Below are 24,592 nucleotides of genomic sequence, written 5' to 3'. Positions count from 1 at the left end.
CGAGCGCGAGCCCTGCGCGCATGCGGAAATATCTCTGTATGCACTGCAGAATACCCGTGCGCATTTTAATTGCGTGCGAGGAGTCGTGCCCAAACTTCTGTCAGGACCTTGCACCGGGTGCAGTGGCCATTCCACGATACGATGTCATGCTATTGCCATGCCTTGCGAGGCTCGCACGTGGGGAGTCTGCAGTGCACGCAGAGATATCGCCACGCGCGCACGGTGCTCGCGGCGGTGCACTCACGACGGGCAACGGCCCAGCTTCAGAGCCCGAAAACACATAGAAAAAGCCTGTCAAAGGTGTCTTTTCTGCCGCCTTTTGTGCACATGTGAAAAAGGCACTAAAATGTGCAATTTCTCCGAGTGCTTTGAGGAGTGCCGAAAAGGATTGATAAAGAGACCTTTGGTACCCATTCCAATAACACGTGTTACTTATCATTCGTGCTCACTTGTTTGTTACTCACATACTATACACGTTCTATTACCTTTACTACCAATTCTATTGTCTTTGTTCTAAGCACAGTTTTCTATCGTGCCAAAACATTCGCCCAAAACGTCACCTTTCAGGATACTCTACGACACACACAAACTTGACATAAGAGTTCGCCTTTCCCACCCTTTTTCTCCCCTGCAAAAATACCTGCCGAAAATGACACCTTTGACGGGCTTTTTCTACGCGTTTTCGGGCTCCGAAGCTGGGGTCGTTGCCCGTCGTGACTCGGACTCACACTGGTGATGCGACACCGTGTGAGAGTGTCACGTGGTAGGTGTATGTCGCCCCAACAGACGCCGTTGACCCCGGCATCACCAGCCCAGTGGTATAATCGCTTGAAATCTCGCAGAGAGAGAGCTAGAGTAAATGGAAGTCATGCCTCGCATTTCCGGAGTTCAGGATGTTTCCATACTCTTGATGATATGCCATTTAAGTTTGCTCACACACTCGGAAATGCGAAAACATATTCTCATGATTTCAACCAGCTCTGGAATCAGCCGGGATCATTACTCTAACTACAAGGTGCGTCGTTGTGCACCGAAAGACCATTTTTTCAATAATTGTAAGCTTGTACAAGAGGAGTCCTCCCAGTCTGTCTCAAGGACCCGTGGGACACTGTAATGGTAATGTGTCGTGTGGAGTACCCACGAACTGAACGAGCGACGAGTAAAAGGATCTGTACGAACGAGAAAGTAGGATAGTACCTGAGCCTGCTACAGGATAAAGAACATAGAACAAACTCCGCACAAGTTTCGTCAGACTCACGAAATCTCAACGATACCTCCTCTTCGGGAACACTTCAGGAAGCCCAGCACCATGCGAACCATCCATTCGCTCCTTCGCCGCGACTTCCCACACCGACGGTGCACAACCCCTCGCAGCGTCTGCCCATTCCTGACACGGGTTGGTATCTGATCGCGGGGAAAGCACGACATGGATGCGCTTGTCGCATTTCTGTGTCCACTGTACGAGCTTGCGGAATGACTCCCTAGGAGATCCCGCGGCAACCTTGGCGCTATCGCCCGAAGCGTTGGGACGCGACGTTTGATAGTATGGATTGTCGAGCCACTTGCGTTCGTCCACGGTGAGTACGACAACACGCAGCGACGGATGCTTGATGATTCCTTCGGGGAGGCGAAGGGGCCGAACCAGGGCGCCTCTATCTTGAACGCAGGAGAAGTCGTTGCCGAGGTCGAGGTATGGTAGAGCGAGGTGAGTGAGGCTTGTTAGAAGGTTATGGGGACAGTATGCGGAGACGGTCATGTTATGTATACGGAGATGGGTGATATTTTTGAGGAATTCGGAACCGTTGCATAGGCGAAGGCCGAGGAGGAAGTGCCACTCATACCGGAAGGTGTTGGTAATGAGCGTGATGGAATGAAGATGAGTGAATGCGTCGCTTGATGGGTTCGACTGGCCCTCAACCAACTGACGCTGATGGCGAGCGACATGGGTGTGGATAGAAGAGGCGAGCATGCGAAGGGACGCGGAGAGGAGGGCGACATGATGGACGCCGTGGAAGGCAGATAAAAGGAGTTGCTCGTTAGCCGAGTTGCTGAGACCGCTGCTTTGGATCCAGAGCTTGCGTACAAGGGGAGACCAGGAGTCGAAAGCGGGAGTACGCATATGTGGAGACGCGGTTGAGCCAGATGACATTCCTGCCGCGTACGATGGTCTGGGGCGATAGAGGACTGTTGAGAACAGGTGGGGACCACCGCTTTGCGCGTCCAAGTCGCGACCAAGGAGAGGGCGAGAGCGGATGAATGGGCGTCTCTGGCAGCAAAGTCGAAGATGTGGATGACGAGTTCAGTCGGAAGGGGCGGAAAAGGCGGAGTTGGTCGGTTGCGGGCGTCGGAGGATGGCGGGCGTTCGTTGCCGCATGAAGGGCCAATATACAGTCCGGAGGGAGAAGCGGCGCAGTGTTTTGCTTGCGACAGAGAGGACCTGCTGGAATTAGGAGGGGATGGGAGGATGGAGCGGATGAACACACCGAAGACTCGCTGGGCCGGGATTTGTGGCCGGGGGAGTGAGGACAGGCGAGAGTGGCCTCTGAGTTGCGTCGGCGGTGGAGAGAAGCAAGGATCATGACGGGCGGCGCACGTCGGAGCGGTGCGAGGTTATTGTCACTGTGCGGAGTCGACTGCACGTCGTGCAGCCAGCGCAGACGGGTGGGACAGGCTCCGTTGCACGTGAGCGCGGATTCGGACAATGAGTCACGGAGAGGGTATAGACATGAGAAGTGCAGAAGAAGGTCCCGCGCCCAGGGTGAAGGAGAGAGTTGAAGGCGAACATGGCGATGGGGCGGAGGTGGTCCAAGACGCGTTAGCGCGTCGCGTCCAGAACGACTCGCGCCGCGCGGCTGTCGGGCCGGTCTCACGCGCCCACCTCGACGGCTGCGACTGCGAGGGTTTGTTGCCAACGAGTGCTCTGCTGTCAGCGTCCTCTCTTCTCTCTACTCCTTGTCTTCGCTCGGTCTGCGACCGCCCTTCTGTCCACCTTCCTTCCCTTGCTTCTCCCACCTGCCTGCCATGGATGCCCCCGAAGAGTCCGTCAACACCGTCCAGATCTCCGACTTCTGGGACCCGCTCTATGACTCGTTTGACGTCGATCTTATCATGAAGGTCCTTGCCCACACCCTCTTCAGTCAGTCCTCCCTCGCCGCACCCTGCTCTCTCTCACCCTGCTCTTCGTCCAGGCCCCTTTTTCACCTTCTTCGTCCCCATCTTCTACATCTTCCACGGTGCTGGCTTGACCGACGCCGTCGTCGTCGTTCCCGCTCTCTTCAACCTCTCACTCTGCGCCTTCTGTGAGCCCGTCGTGTGCACAAGCACCGCCACTCCCTCATACTCCCTCCAGGGTTCCTCAAGTGGTACTCTCGCCTGTACCGCAATCAGGGTAGCCTTCTCTTTGGCCCTCCCCGCCTCGACTGGGGCGACGAGCTCGTGGTCATCACCGGAGGTATGTCCCCCAGTCCTCGTCTTCGTCCGTGGTCGCTTACCCCTTCCCTCCCAGGTTCATCCGGCATCGGAGAGCTGGTCGCCAACACCCTCGCCGTTCGTCATGTTTGTGTCGTCGTCCTGGATGTGAACCCAATCATCACCGAAAACAGTGAGCAGTTTGTTCTCGTCTCATCCCTAGTTGGGCTCACCAGTTGTCGCCTGCGCTAGACAACATCACGTACTACAAGTGTGATGTATCAAAGTGGGAGGACGTAGAGAGGGTATCCAAGCAGGTCGTTGAGGAGGTGAGTTGATTGTGAAAGCCAGTCACTTCCAGATGCTCACAGTCCTTGCAGCTCGGCCACCCAACTATGCTCATCAACAACGCCGGCGTCGTCCAGGGCAAGCCTATCCTCGACCTCTCTCCGGAGGATGTCCAACAGTATGAACTCTTGCCATGGCGTTACTCTCTAATGCCAATCCATCCTTCGCAGAACCTTCTCTGTCAACACGCTCGCTCACTTCTGGACGCTGAAAGCTTTCCTGCCGGAAATGATCAAGAACGGCAAGGGCCACATTGTTTGTGATCATGCTTGCCCGAAAGAAAACTACTAAGGCGAATGCAGGTCAACGTTTCGTCTGTTGCTGGCATGGTCGGCATGGCGCGCCTCAGTACGTGAACATTTGTATATGTCTGAGTAGTGCGCTTACTTCTCCCTCTAGCCGACTACGGAGCGTCCAAGGCTGCACTCGTTTCCCTTCACGAGTCCCTGCGTTACGAGCTTGACCATGTCTACAACGCCAGGGGCGTTCGCACGACCCTCCTCATCACTGGTCACATCATGACGCCACTTTTCTCGTCTGTCCGCCATCCGAAGTCGTTATTCTACAAGTTTTTCTTCCCTTCCATGGCCCCTGTGGACGTCGCCAAGAATATCATCGCGGCATTGGACGAGCAGCACTCGCGGGTGCTTTACATGCCGTTCTACGCGCACTTTGTGCCGCTGCTGCATATAATGCCGAGCTACATTCGTGATCTCGCGCAATGGGTACGTCAACTAGCATCTCTTAAGCAGATGGGTTTTCATGGCCATTCTTTCAACAGCTCACACAGTGCGACTACTCGATGAAGGATTTCGTGAAGGTATCTGGTAGGCGGCCCGAAGAGGGTCCCGCTCCTGTCGTGCCGACGCTGCGGGGTAAGAGTGACTGATGAAAATGCGCCTTGAGACCAACCATCGGGTCAGAACTGGGTACATATGGGGTCGGTGGTAATGTATCGTTGTAATTTATGCACACATATTTCTTGCGTACCGTGGGCCGCCGTCCTCCTTCGTGATATTCGGATCGGAGTGACAGCTCCACTTGACAGCCTCCCTTCACTCTCGTCAGCCCAAGTGCGATCCATCTCTTCGTCCGGACCCGTCAGTCCTCTCAACTTTGTCCTGCTCTTCCACCTGCTTTGCCTCCCCTCGCGATACCTTCATCATGCTGAGCAGAGTCCTTTCTCGTACTTTCTTCCTCGAGCGCGACCGCCAGTCCCGTCGATTCAAGTTCGCCAAAGCGCCGGCGCCTCCAGCAAACGACCACGATGTTGACGAGAAACAAGTGGTCATCGACGCCCCACCGCCTCAAGAGCCGCAGCCTTCCCCTCAGGAACGGGTCAGTACTATTCATGTTCCCTCTCGTTTATGGCGCTCATCGGAACCTATGACAGAGCCAAGGCGGCGAAGAGACACCATGCGATCGCAACCACACAGAGGGAGGCGAGTCCTTCATGCTTGTTGACAAGGCCGACGCCGCTGTCGACATACGGCATGAAGACTGCGGTGCCAACGAGGATCGGCCGTCTCTACTCTCAGGGAATGATATTGTCGTAAGTATCATGCAGCTGTCACTCTGTGTACTCGGGGGTCTTGACCAAAGCAGCAGCCCGCCTCTTCACAACGTCTTTCCCCGATCCCAGAAAGCGACACATGCGCGTCCTTGAGAGACGCGGAGGCACCTGTATCCCTCTCCTCTTGCGCAGCACTTCCCCCCACACCTAAGTGTCCTACGTCTTCATCCTCATTCGAGCATTGCACGTTCTTGAAACCCGCTCAATCCCTTTCTATCGCTCTAAGCCCCCAGGTGTCCCGGGAGAGCCATTGGGTCCCTTTGGGATGAAGCAACGACCACTTCTCCCAGTTTGCATCTGGATATCAGGCGTACCCTCTCATTCTCGTCCTTCGGCTCCTCCTACCCTTGCACCCCTCGTTTCGAGACAAGCGCATCCACGACAGAGTTCCCCCTTGGGCCCATCGACTCCCCTCAGTCCTCGCCACGCTCTACAAACTGCGAAGAAGACGCGCCTTATGTCGGTGGACCGGACCTCGGTAACGTGGACGCTCCCCGCCGACGATCTCTCCGTCGCTTTCTGCACCCGCGCGTTCCCGGTCTCAACTAGGCCACCTTTGACTCTCTTTTTCTCCGGAACCTGAAGTCGCAGTGGTCTCTTCGTGTTCGTTGGACACCGTCCACCATTCGCGCACATCTCAAGCGCACACAGCAGAACATCCGAACTGGGCGCTGGCGCCGGACGAGCCCCCGAAGACTCGACGCAAGGGTCGCGGCAGAGACAGGACTCCTAGGGCTCTGTCCGCTTCGCAGTCGCTCCGTGACGAGGTCGTCAACAAGGGGGTCTCACCGACACGACTCCCGCCGATATCCTCACGACGCTCTCACCGAACCCAAGCCCAGCGAATTTCTATCTAGCACAGCAGAGGAGAATCACGCGTCAGCAACTCCGGACGAGGCCACCACCCTCGACCTAACGCATTGGGACGAGCGCATCAACGTGTGGCTGGGCGATGCTAGGGTGGCCCGGCACCTTATGAAGACCTCAACGACGACCACGTTGCGACCAACTCTTCTGACGCCGCAGCCCAGTGCCAGGACATCCCGACCGTCCAAGATCGGCTCGCGCCCTCAACCCGCTCGCGCAGACCTGGCGCCCCCGCCTCCACGCCTCCACCGTCAGCGGCGACGCCCCCGTCCTCGTTGGCGCCGGGGACCTCGACCAGCTCCGTGACGCCTGCGCAAGGCGGGCATCGCCCCGTCGCGAGAGCTCCACCGGCACCCCGCCGACGCGAACGCCCTCCCCAGCCACGCAGGACTCTCGACGCCGGTCCCCGCCCCCGACGGGCGCACCTTCACGAGGGCCTCCTGGGCGCCCAGGGCGCCGTGCACCTTGCTGTCCCCGCGCTCGCGCTCGAGCACCCCAGTCCAGCCGCATCCCGCGCCCCGCGACGCCTGACCGAGACCGTTCGAGCCGAGGCTCGCGCCGCCGGCCGTCCCCCGCGACGCCCCCGGCAGCTTCCACTTCCGCGCGCGGGAGCCCGGCCGGGAGCGCACGGACACCCCGGTGCTGCCTTCGCCGCAGGCCTTCCGGCGGGCGTACACGGGGAGCCGTGGATCCGCGGGACGTTCGCGACGGCGGCGGCGAAGCCTGCAGGTCGGACGGCGAAGGCGCAGAGTGCTGAGCGTGCGCAGAGTGGATCGGAAGAGGCCAGGCCGTGCCCGAGCATGGTCCTACGCGATTCACGTCAAGGTCGCCGAGAAGAACGGCATGGAGTGCGGCGGTCGCAGTCGCGCGGGCAGTGAGCGGGTAGGCTGTCCGAGGCGCATAGGCATTATACGCCCTGTGTCTCGGTTTGTGGTGCAGTGTTTGAAGTTCGTTCTGGATGTTGGGTCATTCTTCATCTCGACACAAACTAGATATAAGGATCTGGATATAGAGCATAGAAGCAATTTGCTACGTCTACATAGTTACGCTCGATACACACCACAAGCGATCCGAATGCGGTTATTCTCAGACCTTAGACCTTGATCACGTCGACGAGCTTCTCGATGAGTGTCTGCAGCCTCTCCGCCTCATAATCTGCCAGCGTGGCGTTGTTCTCGATAGTGAATGCCTCGGTGAGCGCAGGGAACGTCGTCGCCCCGTAACCTGCACGTTCACTTATCAGCCGCACGAACACCATACACACATACAAAGCACAGCCCACTCACCAAGCCACTTCCCCGGCGCGACGTCCAAGTTCCGGTACCACTCTCGGTCCTTGATCCCGTCCTCGTGCACAAACCCGCGCTCGAACGCCTTCAACTTCTGGTTCACCGCGCGCACGCGCATCGCCGCCTTCCGGAACTTGCGCCACGGGAACCGCTTCCGGTCAAACGCGGCGACGGTCTCCACCGCGAGCCCGTTCGCGTCGTCCGCCTCGCGCTCGGCGCGCCGGCGCCGCTGATCCTCCCCGAACTTTGCGGCCGCGAGCCCTAGACGGGGCGGAACGGGAGCAAGCCGCCGTTGCTGCCGGTGCGGGTGGGCATCGACGCGCACTCGAACGCCTTCTCGTGGGCGGTGGTGGCTTGGGCCTGCTGTTCTGGGGGGACCCCCCATGATGTTGGGTCAAGTGGGCAGGGAGAGGACGTGAAGGCGGCCCGGACGCGGCAGAGCGCGGTGCTCCAGGTGCGCCGCCAAAAGTGCCGGTGGGCGAAGCGGCGGAGGAGCTTGCGGAGTTTGCGCTCCGCAGCGGCTTTTTCGACGTCAAGCGCGGTGGAGGCCTTTTGGAGGTTGAGGATCGCGTCGCGGAGACTGCTGAAGTCGACGTCGAGGGTGCTTTTCGCAGCGATGCCTCGACTCTAACAAGAGAGTAATATAAACATTTAGAAAGGTGTAGATATAAATCGGGCGACATACTTGGTCAGGTACTTCTCGAGCTCAAGCGCGTGGTGGGTAGTGTTGATGGGTAGAACAATCGAGTCTGCCATACGCACAGTCTGCAGGCCGAGGTGACGAGCGACCGCGAGATGGCGGTGGAAGCCAGGATCGCAGTACATCTCCTGCCATCGCTGGGAGTCGAAGACGGAATGGTAGTGATACACTGGATCTTGAAGGGTGGGCCCAAATGCGGCGTTACCGGATGCAACGCCAGTGCGCTGGACGAACACAGTGTAGTCGCTTCCAGACCCCAGAACACCTACACCCATGCCCGAGGCAGCGAACTCGGCTTCTTGTGCCTCGTAGTTGCGAAGTGTCTCTTCATCGGTATGATTCCCCAAGAGCGTGCCGCTGTCTTTCGTCGCATCCCAGAGGGTCTTTCCAGCCTTTGTCGGGTGAGGCAGCTCCTCGGCGGCTGAGCGCACGAAGTGCGCGAGGGACGGCGTAGCGGAGGCTCGGAATCGCGACCCCGACACTGAGCTATCTGTGACACACAATAGGTTTCTGCGGAGAGCATGAAATAACAGGGTTTAACTTACCGAGGTTCAAGTATGCTACGACGTGTTCATCTATCCAGTCAGCGAAGTCTTCTCCCCACTCTGTACTGCCGATCAGGCCGTATTCCTCCGCGTCCCAGCTCGCAATCACGATGGTGCGGAGCGGCTTCCAACCTCGTTTGAGGAGATGTCCAAGGCCACGAACGACCTCGTGAATAGAAGCGGTGCCGGACGAAGGGTCAGTTGCTCCCATGACCCATGCTGCGATAGGACATTGTATGTGGGAGTAGGTTCGGTGTATGTATGAATAAACGCACCGTCGCGGTGGTTGCCAATGACGACTACCTCATCCTTGATATGACCTGGGATGACTCCCATAGTGTTCCAAATCGGAATGACCTTGTCGTCGACTTAATGGATGTCAGAAATCATTCAGTTGAAAGGACAGGCATGTTTACCGTTATTCACAACCCTGATGGTACGGTTCAAACCAGAAGACTTGATCTCCTCCAGGAGAACTTTCGCATTGTTCCAAGAGATGGGAAGACTGGGGATAGATGGGATGTTGGTGCCGTTGGTGCGTGTGCTATTCTCGTACGACGGGTAACCAGGCGTGGTAGGGTCTCTAGACAATGGTGAACGTTCGTAAGCCGGGTGTGCAAGCAGGGGACTCTATGGCCGCGTACCCGGGGTAGATAGACAAGAATTGAGTACTGCCCCTTTGCACCGAATTTGGGTTGCGAGCAGGTCCCCACGGGTACCTATCAAATACAAGACATTGAGCTGACGGCGTTCAACATTGCCGACAGCACGTACGGCGTGTAGCCATTGTCAGTCGTCACAGTCCCGTCGTCACGAGGGTCGTTGTAGATAAGACAAGCCGCAGCCCCGTGTTCCTGGGCTCCCTTGACCTGTAACAATCGTAGTTAGCATATGCAAGATACACCGGTCAGATAGTCTTGTACCTTCAACCCTCGGAATATACCACCATATCGAGTGATCACAACAGCGCCGGTCATGTTCACACCTGCTCAATGAGCACATGTACTGTCGGAAAAGCTTCATACGTTTGCTCACCTTGCGCGACGAGCGCGTCAAAGTCCTCCTTCGCGCCATAGTTCGCATACACGAGCTTCCCAGCCGCAGTACCTCCACGGCTGAGCCCGTGCCATGTCGTGATGGTGTCATAGTACTTGCCCGCCTCGGGGTCCGTGTCGTCCGCGACCTCCTCAAGGTTTGCCTTCCAAACGACGCTCCCATCTTCGCCAATAATCTCAAGGCTGTGGTCGAGCGGTGTGTTCATAACCGGGAAGTACTTGTCGATCCACGCCGTCGGCGAGTTGAGCATCGTGATCCCGAGCGTCGCGTTGCGTGACTCGTGCGAGCCAGCGTCGAAGATCGGTAAGGCCTGCGCCGGGATCATGGGGGCGACAGCGCCGAGCTCTGTCCGGAGCAAGTGTAGGAAGTCCTTTGCGGTTGCGAGGTCGCCCGGGGTGCCAGCCATGTGTGGGGCCATCGCAAACTGGCGCGACGCCGCGAGCGCGCCCTCCGCGGTCGGCACCGTCCTGCATACATACAGTCGGGTCGGCACTCAGGCAAAAAACGAGGGTACGAGATGCGCAGGGAAGAGGGTGGGGAGGGAGGGACGTACAGGAAGAGCTTCTCCGCTTTCTTGCCGAAGGGGACCTTGTGCGACGACCACGCCCCAGGCTCGCCGAAGGCCCGCGCAATCCAGCGCCCTTCGTGCACGGCGAGCTCCCGCTCTGTCATGGCGCGGGCCCAGCGTGCTATAGTTACGGCCAGCCATCCTGTGACGAGAAGCTTCAGAAGGAGACCGACCCAAAACTGGGCACGGGTCTTCGGCTGCGCAGGGGGCGGGACGGAGGCGACGGGGATCGGGATGCCTTTACGTTTGGTACTGCTATCTGGATGAGGCCTCTTGTCGTCGTAGTAGGAGGCCATAATGGGTGGTGGGGATTCAAAAGAGACGGCCGGGCATGAGCTGTGGAGATATATTGGAACGCTCTGTCCAGAGTCGGAGCGCGGACCCACGGGAAGCTGAGGAGAAGGCTCGTCGTGGGAGCAACTGACGCTGAGACTGGATGGGCTGGGTGCACTCCTACCGGTATACCGCGAGCACGCCGCACGATCGTGCCTGGCTAGTGGCAGTAGAGGGACGGAGAGACGAGAGTCGCTGGCGCGAGCGAACGCCCGTCGCACTTGTGGCAGATATAATAGACGCCACGATGATGTCAGTCCCCATCTACTCGTCCGTTCTGACGCTTCAAGAACACTACCAACATTCTGCACTACTTTACAGGGTTCCGACTTTACAACTAAACATACAAGTTTCCCCTTGCCTTCCAGTTCCACAAGACGGTATCACACATCCAACCATCTAAGCTGTCTTCAACGCGAGCACGATGCAAGTACGCGACGGGATGTACACCTGCATCCGACATAAAGTTAAGAGGTACTTCAATTCACGCACTCCCGCGTGCACTTACCTGAGCAAAGTTCTTCCGCCCATTCCACTCCAGGTCCGTCGTGAGGAAGGACCCGCCGGGCAAGGCGTTCTCAAAGCCGCCGAAGCGCTTCTCGTCGCTCGAGAGGATGGTCGTGTACTCCCCGGGAACGTCGACCCCAACGCGGTAGTCGGTGAACGACTCGGTCGGGTGAAAGTTGAATACGAAGAGCAGACCGGCGCGCTCGTAGACGATCACCTTGTCGACTTCGTGTTTCAACGAGACGTATGCTGGCTCCGCCCGCAGCCAACCATACTGCTCTTCGCTATGGTTCACCGCCTTGTCCCAATCGTTGAGATACCTGTACCTCAGGAGGGGGTCGTCGACGATATTCCATTGTCTACGAGCGTATTTGAAGGAGTTCTGGTTGCCCTCTCGGGGGAAGTCCAGCCACTGCGTAGGAGCCCTGTGAACGAAGTTCAGGAACAAAGATATGGCATACGCACCTCAGGGTGGCCGAACTCGTTCCCCTCGAAGTTCAGGTATCCTTCACCACCCAACGAGTGAACGAGAAGCCTGGGAGATAGTGAGCGTAAGTCGAGGGATAAGTAACTTTAGCACTCACCGGATCATCTTGTGCAAGGCGATACCTCGAGCGATAACAGGGGTGTACTCTGTGATATCAGACATGTTGGTGTACATCTCCTTGTCCATCAACCAAAAAGCGAGGGTCTTGTCGCCAACGAGAGCTTGATCATGGCTTTCGGCATACGCAATGCTCTTCTCCCCGTAGCGGCGGTTGGTGAGCGTGTGACAGATAGTGCCTATGTCCCATTGATCGTCACTCTTGTGCTTCAGCAGCTTGATCCACATGTCCGGGATGGCCATGGACAACCGGTAATCGAAACCGACACCTCCCTTAGAGACTGGCGCGCAAAGGAGAGGCATGCCAGACACATCCTCGGCGATGGTTATCACTCCGGGGTACAAGGTGTGGAGCATATCGTTTGCCTGTATCATGAATCAGCTTCAGTTACACTCCAAACCCAGATTAAACGACATACCAGCATCAGGTAAACTATCGCTTCCAGGTCCGCTGAGTCTCCGAAGTACTCGTGGTAGCCGCCAGAGAAACCGGCGCCGATACCATGGTGGTGGTACATCATGCTCGTGACACCGTCGAAGCGGAAACCGTCAAACTGGTACTTGTCCATCCAGAATCGAAGATTGGAAAGGAGGAACCTCAGAACTTCATGATGGCCATAGTTGAACAAGCGACTATCCCAGAGTTCATGGCGACCGCGGGGACCCTCGTGGAAGTAGAGATGATCGGTGCCGTCGAAGAGGTTGAGGCCGTCGAGGACATTCTTGCACGCATGGGAATGAACCATGTCAAGGAGCACTGTAATTCCCATGCCGTGAGCAGTATCGATGAGCTCCTTCAACTCTTCAGGAGTCCCATAGCGAGAGCTTGCGGCGAAGAAGTTAGTGACCTGGTATCCGAATGCTACAAAGTCGTGAGTCTAGAGCGCAAAGGTAAATTGTGGCCGCGTACAAGCGTAGTATGCGTGCTCCATGACGGCCATGAGCTGGATGATGTTATAACCTAGGTCCCTGATGCGAGGAAGAACGTTGGCCGTGAACTCTTTGTAGGTCCCGACGCGTTCCTCAGAGGTGGAGATGCCGACATGGGCTTCGTATATACGTGCACTCTTCGGAGGCGGGGGACGCTGGTTCTTGAACTGATATACTTGTTCTGCGGGGGGGTTCCAGAACCGAGCTTCGTACACCGGGGAGACGGAGAGGTCTTGAGTGACGCGCTTGATCCATGCAGGGATGCGTTCGATTCGTTCACCAGAGGTGAGGATCATAGAGATCTATAGAGTGACGGCAATATCGTTCAGCCATCACTGTGACGAGACTTGACAGAAGGGACACACCTTGATTTTCGAGTCGTGGGGAATGGCGCACTCACCGTTCTTCGAAGGAATGGTGATCTCCCAAACGCCATACTGGTTCCTTGTCATGGAATGAGAGATCCTGTTCCAGTTGTCTTGCAAGGATATAGGTAAGGGAGATGAGTGGACGGGTCAGATCTAGTAGGAAATCTCACTAAAGTCACCGATGAGAACGACCTCCTTTGCATTCGGGGCCCATTCGCGATAAACAACGGAACCATCGGGCTGAGCGTTGAAGCCGAACTTGAGGTAGCCCTTGGTGAACTGGTCGTAGCCGCCTTCGGCGTCGTCTATGGTCTCCTTCCACTTCCCGAAGAGACTGTGACGATAGATGAGATGCTCGGTGTTGTCCTTGAGGTAAGGGTCAACATCGAGGATGGTCTTCTTGTCGAGAGGTGCGGTGGACATGACCGCTGGGGGTGCGTGGGGGAAGGGCGATAGGGGACGGCGCGAGACGATATGAGGGCGACGGAGGGAATATCTTTGGCTGGGGCAGGCTTGCCCGGGTGCTCACCGGGATTCGCCTGGCCATTCGCCCCATTCAGAGACGCGTCGAGCATGTTGGCTCTCAAGACGTCACTTGTCACGTGCCCGTGCCTTCCCGGAGCATCCCCGGCCCTTCCTCGCTGGCGCTAAGCATCTCCACACTCGTCTCTCCTCCGTCCTGTATGCGCTGTCTCTGGTAGACGCGGCCATAGCTCTCCCCGCACCCCCATGCCCGCCCCTGCCCCGCCGCACAAGGCGAGCGTGCTCCACATCGTACTCACTCGTCTCGCCGCAATCAGCGTTCTCCTCGGCCTCTCCCTCGTCACTTGGACTTACCGTCGCGCTTTGGAGCCTCAGTATGGCTCCGCGCCCACCAACTTGCACCTGAGCAAGGTCGTCTGGTCATCCGCCATTCTCGGCAGTTTTGCTCCCGCTGTCCCGCTGTCCCGGGCAACACTTGGTCTAGGGCTTCTGTTGTACGCATTTCCGACTGCGACCTACTGGAGTGCGGCATACACCGCGCGGCTCGGTGACGCCCTGTGGGGACCGGTTGCGACGCACCTCATCGTGCTTTTGCCGGTGCTGTCTCTAGGAACGGCTTTGGTCAAGGCACTGCAGGTACGTCCATGTTAGCTCCAAAGCACATACCAGTTTGTTGATCGCCTCTTGCAGGAAGCACCATACGTCAAGAATGATCCGAATGCACCTCAATCCGCCATCACCCTGCCTGTTAGCGCAACCGCCGTCAACGCCCTCCAAGGTCTTTGGCCGGCCGTTCCATACATTGTCAACCTGCCCAATGGTCAGGTCGTGAGTGATTGATGTTGATGTGCATGTCCTTCTGGCTGACTGGGTCAGGCTCTACAATTAGGCACGCTAGTTGTCACCTTGTGGGCAATAGCACCATTCCTACCGAGTATCAGTCCCCCGCCCGCGAAGGCACAAGCCCCCGCCACGCCCACTCCGGAGCCTTCGAAGGGGAAGAAGAAGAAGGGTGCGACGGAGAAATCTACCCCACTCCGCCAATCATCGCCTCCGAAGCCCCAGAACGACGGTCGTTTCGACCGAATTCGGATGGCTCTCATCCCCGTACTTCCGTTCCTGACCTCGACTCTTCTGCAGCCTCCTACTCTCCCGCACCCGCTTCTGCAGCCTTACGATCATCCATCCTACCCATTGCGGATCCACTCCGCCGTCGACTCTGCCTACTCCAGCATCGTAGTCGTTGGTGAGACAATAGCAGAAGGCATGGACGCGCTCAATGGTATCAACAACATGCGTTTTCTCAGGGCTGGTCACTCCCTCCTCGGCGGCGTCTGGGTTGGGCCCAAGGCCATCACATTCAATGAAGACCCCTTGCCAGAGGACGAATCGGGGCAGAAGCTGGGAGACACAATATACAGCGCGTTCGTCCTTCAAGAAGCCGCTCTGTTGGCAAAAGACAAGCCCCAGGATGCCCTTATCATGTAAGGCAGCCACATCATAAGAGCCTGTCTGCAAATGCTAACGACGATCTAGTGGTCTAGGCACTGGTGTCACAGCGAGCTCGTTCATGCGGCACGGAATCTCGACTACCATCATCGAGATCGACCCCACCGTGTACGACGCGGCGCGGAAGTTCTTTGGGCTTCCAGCTTCAGAGCCTGGACAAGTATTCATCGAAGACGCCAGAGGCTGGGTGCATAATCGTAGCGAAACCAACGTCGCGAATCCTTCCGACGTCACCGAGCAAACGCAATACGACCTCGTTGTACACGACTGCTTCTCTGGCGGCGGAATCCCGGCACACCTATACACGGAAGAATTCTGGAAAGAGCTAAAGGGCATCGTTCGCCCAGATGCAGTGATTGCCGTTGTACGTGCTCTTCTAGACTATGACGAATGCAATCTCTCACCTTCGATCTGCAGAATTTTGCTGGCGTCTTGGAAAGTGACTCCGCGAAGGCCCTCATTCTCACCCTCAAAACTTCCTTCCCACAATGCCGGGCGTTTTATGATGCCATCGAAACTCCTACTAATATTACCACTGAGTTCCAAAACTGGGTCAGTCTCGTTGTGTACCTCGCCATCCATCACATGTCTTACCTGTTCTTCCGAATCAGGTCTTCTTCTGCACGCCTTCATCGGAACCCTTGACATTCCGTGCGGCCCGCGAGTCCGATATCTTCGGGTCGCATCTTCGCCGTCATGTCTTCACGGGCCTGCCAAACCGCGAGAGCGACATATCGGTAGTCGGCGACGATCTCCCTGAAGATAAACGCAATCGTTACATCCTCAAGGACACCCAGAACCCGCTGGGAGAATGGCAAGCGGAGGGCGCCATGCATCACTGGGAGATCATGCGTCAAGTATTGCCAGATGTCATCTGGGAAACATACTAGATATAGGCGAGATTGTACTTGTACCTCGTTGTGACCATACTGGACCGTACGCAGGCTTGACGTGGATCTATTTCCGTATTGGCCGCCGACCGCTCCGGCACAAGCATGCCTCTGCTCGCGCTTCTATGTCGACTCCCAAAACTAGAAGATGACTTTCAAGTTAAATTGCCACAACGGAGAGCAGCACGTCTCAACGGCCCGCTCTCAAAGCACGCGGGAGGAGTCTGACGAAAGGGGCGGGGTCACAGGCATTGACAACACGCGAAGACACAGTTCCGGTAGCAGCCGGCTTTGGTCTCCCATAATATGCAGCCTATATGGAAACATAGGAGGGCATGTGTGAGGATCGAACAAACCGCCGCGGAACGACTCGGAAGAGCATGAGCGGGGGAGCGGTAGATGTATTTTGAAGTGCGCCATCATCGCCATCATCGAATGGCTGTGGATATAACTTGTACCAGGTGAGCATCCATATCATGATATCAGAGAGAAAGCTGGGGGGAAGAGATTAAGAGGTATGCTTGGCTGTCTTGAACGTGAAGATTTCGAAGAAGGTGAAGAGGTAGGTGAAAAGCGTGAGGTCGTAGATGTTGGCAACGGTGCCAATTATTTTGCAGACGGACGACTTGCACATTTTTGATACCACCCTCGCTACGATCGATTTGTCCCATTCCGTCGTTTCGTTCAGGGAGGACTTATGTAAAGACTATCACATGACGGCTGCGCGATGCACTTAAGACTCCCTGGGCTTGACGGGTTCCCTTCAGTCACGCGCAAACTCACCTCAGTCGTCCTACTGATTCCGCCATGAGTAACGACAAGATATCGAGACGGCGCCAAACTGCCTTTCAGGTGTTGGATTCCTACAAAGCCTGGGATCTGGACCAGATACTAGCCTGCAGGACGGAGGATTGCATCCAACAAATTCTGCCGAGTACGTCGGTCAGCTTCCAAAACTGACCTCAATGTTGATGACTGCGCAACATAGGATCTCTGAACCGCCCGCCGATGGACAACACCACGTATCGCACCTTCTTCGGCGGCGTGATGCCGTACTTCAAGAACTTCACGCCCGAGATCGACGACATCGTAGAGGACGAGAGGGCCAACAAAGTCGTGATCTGGTGCCACAGCACAGCGGACACGGCGGTCGGACCATACAAGAACGAATACATGCTCACGCTGCACTTCAACGAGGAAGGCGACAAGGTCACGAAGTTGTACGAGTTTGTCGACGGGGCGAACAGCGTCGACTTCTGGCCCAAGTTCTGGAAGTTCCTCGAGGGTGAGAAGGCCAAGAGCGCGGCGGATGCAACCCAGTGAGCCGGGGATCCAGTGTTGGGGGCGGATCTCAGGGCAGATGGGGTCAACTTGGGGTCAACGGGCGAACTTCGACCATCACAGAGAGGGTTCAGGATTGGCGGAGATTGTAGCCTCTGAAGCTGTATGTTGTATGGTGAATAGTCGATCAGAATTCAGTCATGGCGCAGACAGTGGGCAGTAATATGATCACCGGCCTAGCGGCATTATTGGCAGGACGTCAGCAGAGCGTGACCGCGGCTTAAACTCGCTGTGGAGTATGAGTCAAATGTTTGCAAGGATGAATGATCAGTACTTGAGTGGGAAAGCGGAGAGAAACATACTCGACCTGTTCATACGATCGGCCTCGAGCGCGTGGGTCTCACGACAATCACAAAGGGCCCCCTGCCGCCCCTTCCTCGAACCCGCTTCCACTCGCCCCGCGCACTCTCTCCCCATGTCTTCTTCCTCTTCGCGCCCCGGCCCCCAGACAATCGCCCATTCCCCCGGCCGGCCCTCCCCGCTCTCGCGTCCGCACTGGCCGTGGTCGACGTACTCGCACCGCTCCTCCGTGTCCTCGGCGTCCGCACACTCTTCGAGCAGCTCCGTTCCGAGTACGCACACGTGGGACTCGCGTGCATCCGTCGCCACATCCACCCCGAGCACGGTACTGCTGTCTGCTGGCCCCATCGCCACGCGTATAGCGAGTGCACAGAGCCAGGGCTCAATGGCGGACGATGTAACGACGAGGCAATGGAATTACAACGTGCGTGCGCGGTGCGATCTCTTTCTTTGTGTGCGTGCTAAGGGCTGGCGTCCTCCAGGCATTTGAATGGGTCATTCGCGATGTTAGCAGACTGAGAGACCACATTGAGAACCCTGCGTTAGAGGCGGCAGAGGACGTTGAGGTGGTCGAGGATGATGACTTCGAAGTGCTGAGAGAATCGCCTGAGCTTGGTGATGGCAAGTTCAAACTGGAGATCAGTGAGTACGCTTCAGTCATTGCCGTGCATACTCTATTGAACGTCCGGCATTGCAGCGAAGACGACAATTAACGAGGCAGAGAGCGCGTCTAACGCGTCTTCGCCATCACTGTCATTGTACCTCACTTCACTCATGGTCGACTATGCACACACGGACTACGAGACCTCAGCGACCATGTTCGCCGCCATCAAATGCCAAGACGATCGCGCGGGAGAGCGTGGTGCGCGCGCAGAGTGGGCTTGGGAAATCTGGCAGAACAACTGGGTGTTCAGACAGGGCACTGAAGTATGGGGTGAGTACAATGACATGCTGCCCGTGTAAATACCGTTGACATTCCATGTCGCAGAATGTCCCCTTCCACCGCTGTCTACACTTCTAGAGAATCCAAGGATACAGGAAACAGACTCGTTTGTGATTTGCGTACAGATTCACTCGCCCGTGGGGCCGTTCTATCCTCAGCAGCCATCCGCATACTATGTCCCTCGGGACCTTCTTGACGGGTTGGAAGCTTCTTTGGACAATGCCAGTAAGTATATCCGAGTTTTTTGTTGCTTCGGAAGGCTCAGAAGTCCAACAGATACCGGGGACGTTCAATTCATCTGCCTCGAGCGTACCACCCGCGACCAACTTGAGTACGATTCCGCTGTCCCAGCTTCTCCCCGCTCCACTTCCTCCTCCCAATCTTCCTCCTCCTCCCAGACTCTCGCCCGGAAACGTATCCTCTACGCCCACTCGGACATCCTCGTCCGCCGCTCCGAGTATTTTGCCACCATGCTGGCCTCGTCCTTCAACGAGAACGCCCCAGCGCAACCCGGCGGTCGTCGGCTATACACCATCGTCGTCGAGGAGGCCGACTTCGTCACCATCTACTGGCTCCTCAAGTGGGTCTACGCCAACTGGCTCCTCTTCCGCGCCGTCGACGACCCGCGCCTCGCCGTCGACGGCGTCGGCGCCGGCTGGTCCGCGCGCGACTGGTGCGCCCCGGGGGTGCCCGACGAGTGGGGCTGGAAGGTCTTCCACAAGGCCGGCCACCTCGGCTCGGGCATCGGCATCGGCGCCGCGAGCGCGTCCGACACCCCCAGCGGCGCGGTGAGCGACGCCCGCAGCGTCACCAGCGGCGCGAGCGGGCTCTCCACCGGTCCAGACGCGCTCGGGCTCGCGCACGCCCCGCGCGACGCGAAGGGGGCCAAGCCCGGCAGCGGCCAGGTCCGGGCGGGAACGGCGACGGCCGCCAAGGGGCCGCCCTCGCCATCCGCGTCGCGTCCTCCGGGCACACCGACGACGCCGCGCAGGGCGTCGGGCCCCGCGCCCGTGGGGCTGTCGCTGACTCCAGCGACGGGGGCCGCAGCGCGCGGCGCGAAGCCCGTCCCCGTCCCCCAGCCGCTCTCGCCCTCAGCGGCGGCGCACTACCCGGCGGGCCCGGGGTCCGCGCACGGCAAGCAGCGCTCGCGGGGGTCGGGCGGCGGCGCGGGCGGCGGCGGGCTCACGGGCGCGGCGGACCCGCACGCCCACCCGACGCGGGCGCCGCCGCCGGCGAGCGCGCTGAGCATGTACCAGCTCGCGCACCGGTACGGGATGCCGGGCCTGGGCGCGCTCGCGCTCGAGCACGTCGTCGCGACGGTGACGGCGCGGAGCGCGTTCGCGGTGCTGCTCGCGAGCGCGGCGTGGGAGGAGCTGCACGGGCTCGTCCAGGACTTCGTCGTCGAGCGGTGGGAGGAGGTGAGCGTGTCGGACGAGTTCGAGCGGTGCTGCCAGGAGGTGGCGAGCGGCGAGTGAGTGCTTTGATTTGTTGCGCTTGTTTGTTTGAACGGTCGGTGCTCACTGCGCACTTCATTCGCAGATGGGGTCCGGAGGGAGGGAAGACCTTGATGGCTCTTTTCAGGCGGCTCCGTTCTCCAAGCGCGATGGGTTATGCGCGCGGCTAGACTGTGATTTACGATTCCTGGCCTTCATCTCATGTTTACTGGGTACCATTGGTCTTCATACACGGAACACACACTGCGGTTTGTACTACTACACTCGACACCCACACCGGATCTCATACAATACAAACATAACAGTCATCCCATTATCATAAACGCGGCGAACCCTGTTTGATCTAGCGCTGGCACCGAAGGTCTGGCACTTGCCATACACCAGTCCTCCCGTCCTAGAAGTGATGTGAGCCAGGCCCATTTGCACACGGGAGACCAAACAGACCTTGTCTTCACAGACAGTTGGATGGTCGAACTGGAATCCATGAATGATTGCAGGGGCCGTCTTGCACATCGCGTCCCAATCGTCTCCATGCCGAAGGTTCATGAGTCTGGCCTCATATCGCTGTCGTGGTGGTCAGCTTTGTCACGGCTGAATTTCCGTCGTGGTTCGCTCACCCTGGTTCCAGTGTCGCTATCCGTACATCCCTGCCAGACCAAATACGCATCAGTCGTGCTTGTAAGACACCCGTAAAGCTGACTGACCAGATCGAGAAGCGGTGCCCAATAGAGAGTGCACTCCGGCTCATCAAAATCGATCTTCCACATCGCCCACACACGACCGTCCTTCTAATCAAATGTCAGTAAAAGCTCAAACCGAATGGTTTTGATGCACTCACATTGCGTTCACAGTGAGGGGGCCTATTCACACGACGTCCGTGGAATTCAATCGGCATGTCTTCACAAACCTCTCGCCAGTCGAGATGCCCAGGTATGTCGAGGAGTTCGGCTTCATACGTCCTGGTTCCGAAGGCCGTGCACTGCTCGTACCGCCGCACCTGGGACCAGTACACGCCCAGCCGCTGCCGTTCAACGTCCTGTCGGTGCTGTTCTTCTTGTTTGCGCTCTTTCGCCCACTGCTCCTTGTCCTGCTCGAACGCCTCGCGCACGGCCTGGCGCCTGTGGTCCTCTTCCTGCCACTCCTTGTTGAACTTGTCGCGGGCCGCCCTGCGCTCGTGCTCTTCCTGCGCTCGCTCCCGCTGGAACGCCTCACGCAGCGCCTGGCGCCGGCGCTCCTCCTCGGCGCGCTCGCGGGCATCCCGGGCGCGCCGCTCCTCCTGCCCACGCTCAAACTCCTCAGCGGCTTCCTTCGAGCGGTGCGCCTCGGCCGCCCTGTTGCCCTGGACCTCCTTGCGCCACGCCTCGCGGTCCCACTCCCACTGCGCGAGCTCGACGCCGTGGGCGGTGCGCTCCCGGTCCCACTGGGCGACGGCGCGGCCGTGGTCGGCGACCTCGAGCGCCCACTGGTGCCGGAGCTCGGCCTTCTCCTTCATGGAGACGCCGCCGAGGTCGGCGAAGGGAGGGACGACGGCGAGGTTTTGGAGGACGAGGATGCAGACGAGGAGGATGAGGAGAGGGCTTTCGGCGAGGTATGGAAGGCGGAGGCCGGTGCTCAGGGATGTGCGCTCGTCCGCGCTGGGGGTGGGGACGGGGCTCGATAGATCATTCTGTGATCTGGGCGAAGTGGACGCACCGCGTAGGGGCGGCCCCGTAGCCTCCCATTGTGTGTTGCTCTTGAGTCGCGGGTGGACCGGTGACGGGTGGGCCGGGCGGGGTGGGAGTTGGGGACGAGGAGCAGAGGGAAAGGGGCAGGGGAGATATGCACACGCCCAAGTTGGCTCAAGCTCAGCGCTAGGCAGTTCGCTTCAGCTCATGTATACCCTCACGATTCACTCCGCCTTTTTAGCACCGGCCGGCGTGGACGTAGTTCTCTGGGCGCTGATCAGACGCTCAGCAGCCAGCTGCTCGTAAACGGTGCCTCGTTTCTTACAAAACGCACCACCGTGCACAGGCACACGCCATACACGTGCTCTATTCCACCCCTGCTTCGATTCACGCCGTCAGTCATCGACATCCTTCGCCAATGCAACATGCGCATGGCTTACCCTGTTCTCGCAGAGCGTATTTGCACATCGTCGCCAGTGTTGTACTGCACATATCTCGCCAGTCATCGTCCGAGGACAGACCCATTCTACCCGCTGTGTGTCCGCAGAGGCATCCAGCATGTGGTCAGATGGTCGTCACCACCGCAACCTTGGACGCACTTACTCCGGTTCCGTCTTTTTGCCCACGTACGCACTTGTCAAGTTGCATGCCAGCGTAGTCTGAGCTTTCAAGATCCGAACGTGCGCTCTGCACAATATTGGTAGCCCTGGCACCAATCTACAAGGGGAAATACACATCTCATATATACTGGCTGACTTTGTACTATATATTATGCTTTGCATTCAAGTTGTTCGAAATTGACCTGACTCTCTGACTGCAAGCTAATGTCTCCACCTACTCATTGAACTCAAAGACACCGGTGCGGCCGTCCTGTGTCGCGATCAGCCAACTGAAGTCATGGCTCTAATAGACAAGTGCATACCCTGTCCTCACAGGCGGTGGGATGCTCGAAGTGGCGACCGCGGAAATCTGCAGGGCTGGTCCGACACATGTCGTCCCAGGTGTCTCCGTGGCGCAGATTCATGAGGCGGGCCTCGTAACGCTGAGGACAATCGCGGTGAACATTACAGTGGACCACGGAAAGGCCGAACTTACCTTCTTCCCGGGAGCTGAGGCCTGTGGAGGGTCCGCGCCATCAGCGAAAGACAGACCACAGGGACCTGGGAGACGGAACTGACCACTTCCCTGAACGCACCCCAATAGGTAACGCACTCAGGCTCTCCAAACCCGATGAACCACGTAGCCCAGACCTCGCCTCGGCCCTATGAGCTCACAACGGTCAGTAATGTCCCAAAAGCCCGTCGAATACTGAGCAGCGGCACTCACCCCGCGCTCGCACTGGTCCGGCTCGACCCATCGCCCGTGGAAGTTGTACGCCGTGTTCATGCAGACCTCGTACCAGTCCGCGTCCGCCGGGATGTCTCGCATGTACGCGCTGTACGCGCGCGTCCCGTACGCCGCGCACGTCCCCCCGCCCGCGTGCCACGGCGGCGTGAAGTGCGCGCCGCCGCGACGCGCGGCGACCTCCTTCCGCCACTGCGCCCAGCGCGCCTGCTCCTGCGCCCACGCCTGGCGCTCGCGCGCGATGCCCTCCTGCTCGTGCGCCCACTCGAGCCGCTCCGCGTCCCACCGGGTGCGCTCGTCGCCCCACCGGGCGCGCTCGATCGCCCACTTGGTGCGGTCGGCGGCGTGCGCGGCCTCCTCCGAGCGCCAGGCGGCGCGAAGAGCGAGCTTCTCGGAGAGGGGGACGTCGTCAGCGAGGGTGGACACGAAGCCGGCGTTCTGGAGGATGAAGGCGGTCACCGCGAACACGAGGAGGGCGATGCCGGCGGTGCGAGCCCAACGCCAGAGAGTAACGGTGGAAAATTCTTCGCCATTGTACTTGCTGCCCAGAAGGGATGATCGGTCGCTGACTGAGCTGTACAAGTAATCACACGTCAATCAGGGCGGCATAGGATGGTAGGACGCGAGGGGCTCACTGAGAGACACTGTAAGTGGACCGGTAAGAAGGCGGCGGATCCCGGGAGTTCATCGCGGCCAGTTCACGAAGTGGAAGACTCGCTGTGAGTGGGACTAGGAATGGAGGGTGGTATCTGGGGCCGCGCACCCTAGGAGAGCGTGGGTAATGGAAGCCCGCTTACCGCAGCAGCTAACAAAGTTCAACGTTGTTCATGCACATGGGTCGCTGGATTCAGCAACTGCCTCCACAGGCAACCGCTCGCTCGAAACCGGAAGGACACAGCAAGTATACCTTCGGAAGCCGACGGGTTGACTGGCGATGATAGAAGGAGAAAGCCAGACTCGTTATAGGGGCCCGGGACTGGCCGGGAGACATATGTGACGTCAAGCCGCACGTTTTGTTCAGAGAGACGCCTGCGAGGTCGGCTCACGAAGGACTCAGGAGAGGGTCGAGCGAAGAGGAGAGAAAACAGGTGAGTCGGTGAGTGGAGGGCTCACGCGGCGCACTGCGTGAGGGCGCGACAGCTTCATGTGCTCAAGACCGTCGCCTTGCGCGGTCTCAGAGCTCACCGGCACCCCGCCCCGCCTCCTTGGAACGACGGACTCGACTACACTAGCTACTGCACGGGGGATGAGGAGAAGACCAGCTTGCGCGTGGCAGAGGAACACTCGGTTGCACTCGCAAAGCGGCTGGGGTGGTCGTACAAGCAGATGGCTGGAGGCTGAAGTCACCAACCTCCTCCTCCTCCTCACCAGTGTCGGTACCTGTTACTCCACGACGCGACCGCCACATTCACTGAGAAACGTCTACTTGTGAGGCCGCTGTGCTCGGTTACCGCGCTGGCGGACATGGCGAGGCGTGTTGATGATGCACACCTCTTGGTTCTCATCGTCCTCGCGACTCCTCAGAGAGGTTGATTTTATCGTCGGCCATGACCCACACAAGCGGGCGG

General features: G+C 58.3%; 9 protein-coding genes across 9 annotated transcripts; 4 read left to right on the top strand and 5 right to left on the bottom strand.

Annotated features, from left to right (window-relative positions):
* Positions 1–1,264: 1,264 nt before the first annotated feature.
* Positions 1,265–2,149, bottom strand: BXZ73DRAFT_87650 (uncharacterized protein; the record flags this gene model as incomplete). The annotated part of the gene is made up of 1 exon (XM_048024661.1): positions 1,265–2,149. One exon carries the CDS (start codon positions 2,147–2,149, stop codon positions 1,265–1,267), a length of 885 nt encoding a protein of 294 aa, XP_047882116.1.
* Positions 2,150–3,021: 872 nt separating this feature from the next.
* BXZ73DRAFT_87649 (retinal short-chain dehydrogenase/reductase) lies at positions 3,022–4,645 on the top strand (the record flags this gene model as incomplete). Its single annotated transcript, XM_048024660.1, has 10 exons — positions 3,022–3,136; positions 3,189–3,299; positions 3,350–3,451; positions 3,506–3,601; positions 3,661–3,737; positions 3,789–3,874; positions 3,927–4,011; positions 4,059–4,104; positions 4,156–4,481; positions 4,538–4,645. 10 exons carry the CDS (start codon positions 3,022–3,024, stop codon positions 4,643–4,645), a joined length of 1,152 nt encoding a protein of 383 aa, XP_047882115.1.
* Positions 4,646–7,289: 2,644 nt separating this feature from the next.
* On the bottom strand, positions 7,290–10,458 carry BXZ73DRAFT_40154 (Zn-dependent exopeptidase; the record flags this gene model as incomplete). Its single annotated transcript, XM_048018519.1, has 12 exons — positions 7,290–7,420; positions 7,483–7,714; positions 7,753–8,112; positions 8,167–8,675; positions 8,731–8,949; positions 9,006–9,098; positions 9,147–9,313; positions 9,375–9,449; positions 9,505–9,599; positions 9,654–9,718; positions 9,766–10,253; positions 10,340–10,458. 12 exons carry the CDS (start codon positions 10,456–10,458, stop codon positions 7,290–7,292), a joined length of 2,553 nt encoding a protein of 850 aa, XP_047882114.1.
* A 628-nt stretch (positions 10,459–11,086) lies between these two features.
* On the bottom strand, positions 11,087–13,519 carry BXZ73DRAFT_87647 (glycoside hydrolase; the record flags this gene model as incomplete). The annotated part of the gene is made up of 8 exons (XM_048024659.1): positions 11,087–11,137; positions 11,196–11,606; positions 11,660–11,729; positions 11,779–12,164; positions 12,218–12,660; positions 12,709–13,030; positions 13,094–13,206; positions 13,267–13,519. The coding sequence occupies 8 exons, from the start codon at positions 13,517–13,519 to the stop codon at positions 11,087–11,089; spliced, it is 2,049 nt and encodes a 682-aa protein (XP_047882113.1).
* A 306-nt stretch (positions 13,520–13,825) lies between these two features.
* On the top strand, positions 13,826–15,978 carry BXZ73DRAFT_40080 (S-adenosyl-L-methionine-dependent methyltransferase; the record flags this gene model as incomplete). The annotated part of the gene is made up of 6 exons (XM_048018501.1): positions 13,826–14,215; positions 14,270–14,407; positions 14,456–15,063; positions 15,116–15,452; positions 15,506–15,640; positions 15,700–15,978. The coding sequence occupies 6 exons, from the start codon at positions 13,826–13,828 to the stop codon at positions 15,976–15,978; spliced, it is 1,887 nt and encodes a 628-aa protein (XP_047882112.1).
* Positions 15,979–16,785: 807 nt separating this feature from the next.
* On the top strand, positions 16,786–17,301 carry BXZ73DRAFT_97337 (uncharacterized protein; the record flags this gene model as incomplete). The annotated part of the gene is made up of 2 exons (XM_048027332.1): positions 16,786–16,912; positions 16,967–17,301. The coding sequence occupies 2 exons, from the start codon at positions 16,786–16,788 to the stop codon at positions 17,299–17,301; spliced, it is 462 nt and encodes a 153-aa protein (XP_047882111.1).
* Positions 17,302–17,734: 433 nt separating this feature from the next.
* Positions 17,735–20,186, top strand: BXZ73DRAFT_87645 (uncharacterized protein; the record flags this gene model as incomplete). The annotated part of the gene is made up of 6 exons (XM_048024658.1): positions 17,735–17,891; positions 17,982–18,043; positions 18,102–18,261; positions 18,317–18,553; positions 18,608–20,033; positions 20,102–20,186. 6 exons carry the CDS (start codon positions 17,735–17,737, stop codon positions 20,184–20,186), a joined length of 2,127 nt encoding a protein of 708 aa, XP_047882110.1.
* Positions 20,187–20,359: 173 nt separating this feature from the next.
* Positions 20,360–21,737, bottom strand: BXZ73DRAFT_97335 (uncharacterized protein; the record flags this gene model as incomplete). The annotated part of the gene is made up of 6 exons (XM_048027331.1): positions 20,360–20,410; positions 20,461–20,580; positions 20,634–20,663; positions 20,721–20,804; positions 20,855–21,650; positions 21,709–21,737. 6 exons carry the CDS (start codon positions 21,735–21,737, stop codon positions 20,360–20,362), a joined length of 1,110 nt encoding a protein of 369 aa, XP_047882109.1.
* Positions 21,738–22,514: 777 nt separating this feature from the next.
* BXZ73DRAFT_97334 (uncharacterized protein) lies at positions 22,515–23,712 on the bottom strand (the record flags this gene model as incomplete). Its single annotated transcript, XM_048027330.1, has 6 exons — positions 22,515–22,550; positions 22,603–22,722; positions 22,776–22,796; positions 22,859–22,942; positions 23,007–23,598; positions 23,660–23,712. The coding sequence occupies 6 exons, from the start codon at positions 23,710–23,712 to the stop codon at positions 22,515–22,517; spliced, it is 906 nt and encodes a 301-aa protein (XP_047882108.1).
* Positions 23,713–24,592: the final 880 nt, after the last annotated feature.

Source organism: Epithele typhae (assembly GCF_022376455.1).
Source record: "Epithele typhae strain CBS 203.58 chromosome Unknown BXZ73scaffold_4, whole genome shotgun sequence".
Taxonomy (NCBI): Eukaryota; Fungi; Basidiomycota; class Agaricomycetes; order Polyporales; family Epitheliaceae; genus Epithele; species Epithele typhae.
This window is presented reverse-complemented; position numbering and strand designations above follow the sequence as displayed.